The sequence below is a fragment of the Vicia villosa genome, linkage group LG7 (genome assembly GCF_029867415.1).
Source record: "Vicia villosa cultivar HV-30 ecotype Madison, WI linkage group LG7, Vvil1.0, whole genome shotgun sequence".
Classification (NCBI taxonomy): Eukaryota; Viridiplantae; Streptophyta; class Magnoliopsida; order Fabales; family Fabaceae; genus Vicia; species Vicia villosa.
Genome location: NC_081186.1, coordinates 20,541,702 through 20,549,361, shown reverse-complemented (window position 1 = coordinate 20,549,361; position 7,660 = coordinate 20,541,702). Strand labels below are relative to the sequence as shown.

At 32.2% G+C, this 7,660-nt stretch overlaps 1 protein-coding gene across 1 annotated transcript; it reads right to left on the bottom strand.

The window, feature by feature from the left end:
- Positions 1 to 2,308: 2,308 nt before the first annotated feature.
- Positions 2,309 to 5,709, bottom strand: LOC131620366 (chromatin remodeling protein EBS-like). The gene is made up of 5 exons (XM_058891420.1): positions 5,526 to 5,709; positions 5,103 to 5,445; positions 4,949 to 5,017; positions 4,325 to 4,463; positions 2,309 to 2,544 (listed from the first exon to the last, which is right to left on the bottom strand). Exons 1-5 carry the CDS (start codon positions 5,596 to 5,598, stop codon positions 2,512 to 2,514), a joined length of 657 nt encoding a protein of 218 aa, XP_058747403.1. The 5' UTR covers positions 5,599 to 5,709; the 3' UTR covers positions 2,309 to 2,511.
- Positions 5,710 to 7,660: the final 1,951 nt, after the last annotated feature.

Sequence of the window (7,660 nt, the reverse complement as noted above, 5' to 3'; positions counted from 1 at the left end):
TTATTGGTAGGGGATTATGCTACCAACCAAATGGTCATGGTTCATTGGTAGAGTTTTAAAATTTGGGTTAATGAAGTTTTTGGTCCCTCTAAATATTGCAGATTTCGTTTTTAGTCCCTCCAAAATTTTCCTTTAAGAAATCGTCCCTTCAAAATTTTTCGTCTAAACTATTGGTCCCTAACGTCAAATTTGCTAGAGATTAGCTACGACTTTAGCCACCGATTAGCTACGAAATTTGATGTTAGGGACCAATAGTTTAGACGAAAAATTTTGGAGGGACGATTTCTTAAAGAAAAATTTTGGAGGGACTAAAAACGAAATCTTCAATATTTAGAGGGACCAAAAACTTCATTAACCCTTAAAATTTTTAACCTTTACAATTTCCAAAAGGTAAAAAAAAAAGTTTCCATACCTTAGAAAATAAAAAAAACCACGAAAAAAAGCAAAAAAAAAAAAAATCCACGTGGCAGAGTCTCCTAAAAATATATAGAGGTGAAAAAAAAATCCCTAGATTTTATACCTCATAACAATATTTTTTATATATAGATCCATTCTAAAATAACCCGTTTTTAAATTAGTTCATAAAATATCACTGTAAATATAATTATCTATTTGACACAGTTTAAATGAATACAATAGAAAAAAATAGATATAATCCAAATTGATCTCTAATTATAAATCATAAACCAAATTATTTGATGTAATGCAAACTGCAATTAACTTAGAATGACTTTTTGTTTAAATCTAATACCCCCAGTCTCAGACCCAAGAACTACCTTGTGGGGTTCATGAGTTTAATATGGGGCTCATTTATATTAGGGTTGGACAATCGGTCGGGTTTGGTCAATTTCGAATTTAAAATTTAAATTTGACGCAAACTATAGTTTTATTTTTAAGGCCTAATTTCGACCAATAAAGTTTCAGTTTTTGACGGATCAATCAAATCGGTTTGGCGGGTATATCGAATTGGTTTAATCAATTTAAATTATTTTAATAAATCTATAAAAATAACTTATCTTTTATAAAATTCACAAACATTTACTTTTTAATTTTTTAAAAATTATCAAAATTTTAAAATAATATAAAAAAATATTTTTTATTATTAAAAGAAAGTTATTATTACATGATAATATTTTAAATATTTTTGACATTAATTTGATTATTATCATACTTTAAACCACAAATTAAATAGTATTCAAAACTTCATATTGCCTATGTATTATTGTGAGTACACAATGTCACAATATTGAGTAATTAGATAATAAAAACAAATACTCCCCCTATTCTAAAATATCTGTCACATTTGTAAAAATTATTAATATGTCACATTATCAAAAATTATTTGTTCCAAAATAAGTGTCACTTTTAGTTCCCAATCCAATTTTAGTTTCCCTCTAATTAATATTCTTAATTTACTATTTCTCTCGCATTGTATTAATGATAATAAAAATACACCAATAACAAATAAGGATAATTTAGTAAAATTGTCATTCTCTCTTTTATTTAGCACATGTTCTTAATCTCTGTGAAAGTATCAACTATGACACTTATTTTGGGACGGAGGGAGTATTAATTACGTTCGGTTGAGTTCAGTTTTTGACGGGTTTAAAATAATCATTCGAGTCCGACCTCGATTGAAACAACTCTATACTATCCGAATTAAACAACCGAATCAACCCGACACCCGACCCAACCAAATAGAGATGACAATTTGGCTCATATCCTATGGATACCTACAAAAAAGACCTATAACAAATAGGATAAAAAAACCCCGCAAAAACCCACCCGTACATGCATTACATATTTTTATAATATTATTTATATTATTCTGTAAAAATATACGTTTATCAATTTAAAAAAAAAATATCGCTATTAAAGTATTCATCACTTTAATAAAAATATTTATTTAATGCTTAATTCAATAATAACATCCATAATTTTTGTAATATTTTTTAAAAAAACTTAAATTATATGGTATCTTATAATTAATGGATTTAATTTTAGTACATATGCGGATAAACGGGTACGGATACAAATATGAACATTGATGTCCACACAGGTTTAAGACGGGTATTATTTTTTCAATCCGCGGGTATAAGACGGGTATTATAGTACTCTGTCCATTGTCATCCTACGACCCAACCCGTTTGTACAAAAGAGACAATCGGTTTTAATCATACCGTTCAAATTTGTCCACCCCTATTTCATACGCGGTAGAATAGCTACAAAGTCAATTTTAATGGTGTCTAGGTTTTAACAAGAGCAAAAGTGCCAAGGGGAAGTAACATTTATAACAACTGACAATTGCTTCAAATTAACAATTGGATGGGGAATTTTTCAATCTCCATGAAGAAAAAGGGAATGTCTGCCATAAAATCTAACAGATGCACACATAGCTCGAGTCAAATGCATAAAATGTTTTTAGCCCCTAGAAGAAGCTGTACAACACACGCCACAACTACAACATAACAGAACCCATAAAAACTCAGCAGTTTTGCAGTCGACTACACATTATGGTCCTCTCTTCCGCCGCTTAGGCTCCACCTGCAATTCAACACTTCAATATTATTAAATATTCAAAATGCAGAGGTGAATCAACTCACTCATATGGACCCTGAAGTTCCAACAAAAGCCACGCACTGGTCAAAAGAAACTAAATCTATGTGCTCTCATTTAAGAAATGCGGAGACTCCAATAAATATATATAAACTATCTTCAAGAACTTACTAAAATAACCTAAAATAAATTTACGACGGCATCACAAATTATTTCATACTCTTTTGGACTCTCTTTCACAAGTATTTATTAATGGTATATGATAAACCTAAATAAATTCTAACTAAGCATTTCAAAACAACCCATTTTCCATCAATAGAACAGTGAAGTTTTTAAAAGCCTCTATAATTGTATATAGTACAAGAAATCAAGCTCTTACTATCACCCCATACCATATTCAGTAGTGCAATATGCAAAGGATGCACCAAAGATAGAATTATACCTAGTTTAATGACTTCCAAGCAGACATAATTTGTTTTAAATAAACAATTTTATTTGCTATTCACAGACACACACACAGAGCAAAACTTCACTACATAGCTTTAAATACATAGTTATTACATTTAAAAGAAAAAGTTATATAGCTAAATGTGACTAGAAATCTAACTTTATAATAGATACCTTGCATATACGTATGTTAAACAAATTAAACCAAGAACCAACTTAATGCCCCTAAGTATTAAAAGTGCGTGTGGGTAAGAGGTAAGTGGTTTGTAGTAGTCAAGTCATGATGGTGGAGATTTTATACTCACTTCACATAAATTCTTCTAGAGGCTAGTTTAAGTAACTATACAAACATATGAATGTGAGTTAAGTATTCGCAAAAAGAATCAGTAATTTCAGCCTACAATAAGGCATGAGACAAACAGTGAGTATTTGAAATATTTCTAAGAACTCGTGAAAGTGGAAGGAAAAAGAACATGCCTACAGGCTACATCTACAACCCCGCACTCAAAATCTTGAAAAGAAGATAATAATTCGTAGCACAAATTTTTAAATATATAAATATATTAGTCATGTCAACATTTTTGTAGAAACCAAATCTTGATGAAACAGTAAAACCTCTACCAAAATTTATATGTAGTTATGTACATTTATTCATTTAAATTGTTTTTGGAAATTACCATATATACACAGGTTTATACCCAAGTAATAAAGGAAATATTAAGATTAATGTAGCAGAATAAAAGTGTGAACCTGAGTAAGCATGATAATAATAAGAGATACTAAGAAGTAAGCAGCCCTCAATTTGTTCATCAAAAGATAAGGAGGTTTCCAGCTTAATCCTTTGGAAACATTTGTTATGAGATTAGTTCCTCAAAGATTGAAAGGTCCACATTATTTCTCAATATGATTTTTCACCACACTAATTCGTCAAAATACAAATTATCGTCAAATTCATCCTTTAATTTAACCCTTTTGAATAGAAGAATTCAGTTACAATTGACAAACCAATGACTCAGACATATGCTGTGAAAACCAAGTAATAAGAACAAAGATGTAAAACGAAAATGAAACCACTAACTCTCAAATATGGTGTAAGGTTTCTCTCTTTTCCCCTCCCCTCCAAACTCCCAAATGAAACCTAAATGCTACACAAATGTTACACTACCCACTGTTACTCAATAATGTCCCCTCTTTGTCCTCTCTCACAACAGATGTCGGGGTAGGAACAATGGACATCAAGCTACTGACTCAGACATATGCTGTGAAAAACAAGTAATAAGAACAAAGGTGTAAAAAATTGTTACTGGATGGAAGAAATCACCTTGCTATCAGATCCAGGTGATGAAGAAAATGTAGTTTGCGGCTTCTTTATATCGTCATCCGATGAACATTCAGCACAAACAAAATGGTCCAATTTCTTTGCTTCTTCAATAGTCACGCCTACGCAAGCAGGATGGTACCTACAAGAAACCTACAAAGATTGAAATTTCTGTTTCATAAAAACAAGCAAATAAAGAAACACAATAACACGATTCTTGGACACACTACGTAGATTTAACACACTTTTCATTCACAATCTTATATGATATAGACAAATGTATCGGCAGATAACCTTCAGCGCTACTATCCATCTAATGAACACAAGGAACAAGCCATTCAATTTATATAGTCTCACTAGTAAACGAACAATTCTATACTCTCAATCAAAATGCTACACATTAAGACTATATATAGACCAAACAGAGACAATTACAGAAACTTAGCGCATAAAAAGTCAAAACTATTCGACTAACACATCTCAATTATTCTCCTTATCAACTTAGGACCAATAATGACCTCGAAAGTCTTAAAACCTTTTAGCCTGATTTCACATAAGCTGCCAAAAACTACAATTAATTAGTATAGAAAAAGTAACCGCGAATACAATAGAGTGAATTTCGTTTACCAATCCTTGCACCCCTCGCATTGTACCATGAGATCATCCGGGTTATACGGCATTTCACATTTGCAATACCTTCAAAACACAAACCAAACAAACATAATTCAAAACCCATTACAGTTACAAAAAAAAGTGGTTACAAAAACAAAAGAAAACTCACACGGCAACACGGTCAGGAGTGAAAGCCCCAGTAGCAGCCTTATACTCAAATCTACAATAATAATCCTCAGACCCTACATTCTCAAGCTTAGTATAATTCTTAAAAGTGTGAACAACGCATTTGCCTTCAATAGTGTGCGCACTCTGAACATCATAATGGTCAGAAAGAAAAAGCTCTTTAGCACCATGAAACTGTCTCCGACCACCAATCGATTCCTCAGGTCTGTAATACCATCTCACGCGCACTCTCACATTGTTCCTGTTGTCCTGCTCGATCTTCTCCACGTGAGCTACGTACGGCGGTTTTGATGTGTCCGTAGGTCGCATCAGAACACATTCTCCGACTGAAAAAACAAAACAAGATTAACAAGATACGAAATCATGAAGAAACATAGGGTTTATTGTTGTTGGTGTTTTTGGTTACCTCTTACGATCTTGTTTGTGCCTCTGATTGTGTATGAGTCTAAATCCTTTTTGCCTGGTCTCGTTTTCGCCATGTGAAATGAAATGAATAAACAACTCTGTTTGATTTATTTTTTATTTTTCACTTTCCCCTTTCAATTTTTCAACAACAAGGGAAAAAGAGCCCTAAGATATAGTGGTGTGTGTCATGTGATTGTGACGCTTCGCCTGAGTTTTTATTACTCCCTCCGTCTCATAATAAGTGTCCCATTTCCAGTTTTTCCATGTCTCAAATTAATTGTCCATTTACAATTTCAATGCATCAATCATTATTATTTTTCCACTATTATACCCCTATTTATTAACTTTCACGTTATTCAACTACTATTAATAGGGGTATTCTAGTAAATAACATTAATTTTTTTACTAAAACCAACACATCCAATCATTTTCTTAAAAACCGCGCATTACTCAAATGGGACACTTATTATGAGACGGAGGGAGTATTACAGATGGAACGCGGTTCTTCCCGTTGTATTATTTCACACCGTTTTGGATTTTGATAACCAACGTTTCACCGTTTTCTAATTTCTTCTCGTTAGTTAGACTCAATGCAAACCACTTTGTTCATTCTTTTTACATGCCATCTTTTCTTGTATAAGATTTGTTTTTTTACTCTATAGTTATAGGTTTTTTTTTTTTTTTCTATATTAGTTATAGATTTTTTTCTGTATTTATAGGTTTTTTTTTTTTTGTTGGTTAGATTTATATATTTCTAATTTCTAAAATTATCTTTTAATTGTTTGGATTTCAAAATGCGAACGCGCATATTATATATTGAATCAATAAATTAAAGAGACGCCATCATTTTTGCTAAAAGAAATATTGGATCTTAATTTTTAGACTAATAGGGCGTATTGGTTGGGTATTTTCTATATTTTTTAAAGTGGGGAGAGTTGTAACGCCTAATTATTTGATTGTGAATTATTTGGTGAAATTGTGATTTATTTGTGAATTTGTGTTGTTCAAGGGGTGTTGTCTAAAAATGTAGGAACATGAGGGTGTGGCTAGACATTAGTGTTTATGCTATTTTATTAGAAGTTAAATAATAATAATAATAATAGAAAAAAAGATTAAATAATTAATTTGACCTATGTTAGTATAAGAAATAGTGGGAGTGTTATTTGTTAAGCCCATTAGTGAGATATAAGTTAGTAAGGGGTTAACTAAAAGAGAAAAGAGAATTGGGAAGAGGGAAGTTAGACATAACATAAAAAAGAGAAGTTATCGTAGAAGGGGAGAAGAGGCACAAAGAGGTTGTTGCACCCTCAAATTTGCCCTCACATTTTCATGACAAATTGAGACAAGCTGTCTCCCCACACTCATAGGAGTCTCAAAAGCTCCAGGTTGTACAAGAGTTGAGCATATTTACACCATTCCTAGGCAATGGGCCTCTAGCTAGGGTTTTGGTTTCTCCCAAGAAAATGGAACTTCCAAGGCCTCAAGTGGACTTAATAGTGCTTCACATGTCTCAAAGTACCTCCATGCCAAGTTTCAAGCCTCACAGTGCAAGATTGCCCAGCCAATTGCTCAAATGATCGACAGTCGATTGTGTTGGACCCAAAGTCAACTATGGTCAATATAGAGTCAAACTTCATCATTTTTGGTCAACATCAAGGTTTTAAACTTATATTCATAATTTGATCAAGGGTTGATCATGATTCATTAAGAAAACCTCAAAGCTCATCAAAAGTCAAAGTTACTAAATTCGGGTTTTCTAAGGCAAAGTCAACTAAACTTTGACCACACATAACTTTCACATGCTTCATCATAAATTTCTCAACCAAAGCTCAATCTGAAGGAAATTTGATTCTCTACAACTTTGTCTCTCTAAAAGCAAGGCAAGAAATGCTTCATTTGAGAGATATAGGTCAAAACATTACATGTCGTCTTAAAAATCAACAAAGACACATCTTTTGTCAAAGCAATTTACATGAAGGTAAAAGCTCCAAATGGGAAAGGGACCAACAAGAGGTTTTAGTAGACATCTTAAGGTTTCTAAAGAGCTCAAGATCACTTTCATATGATAAGAATTGACCAGGTTATAGTTGGTGCAAGTTAAGCTATTTTTGAGAAATGCATGAAACTTCAATTGTG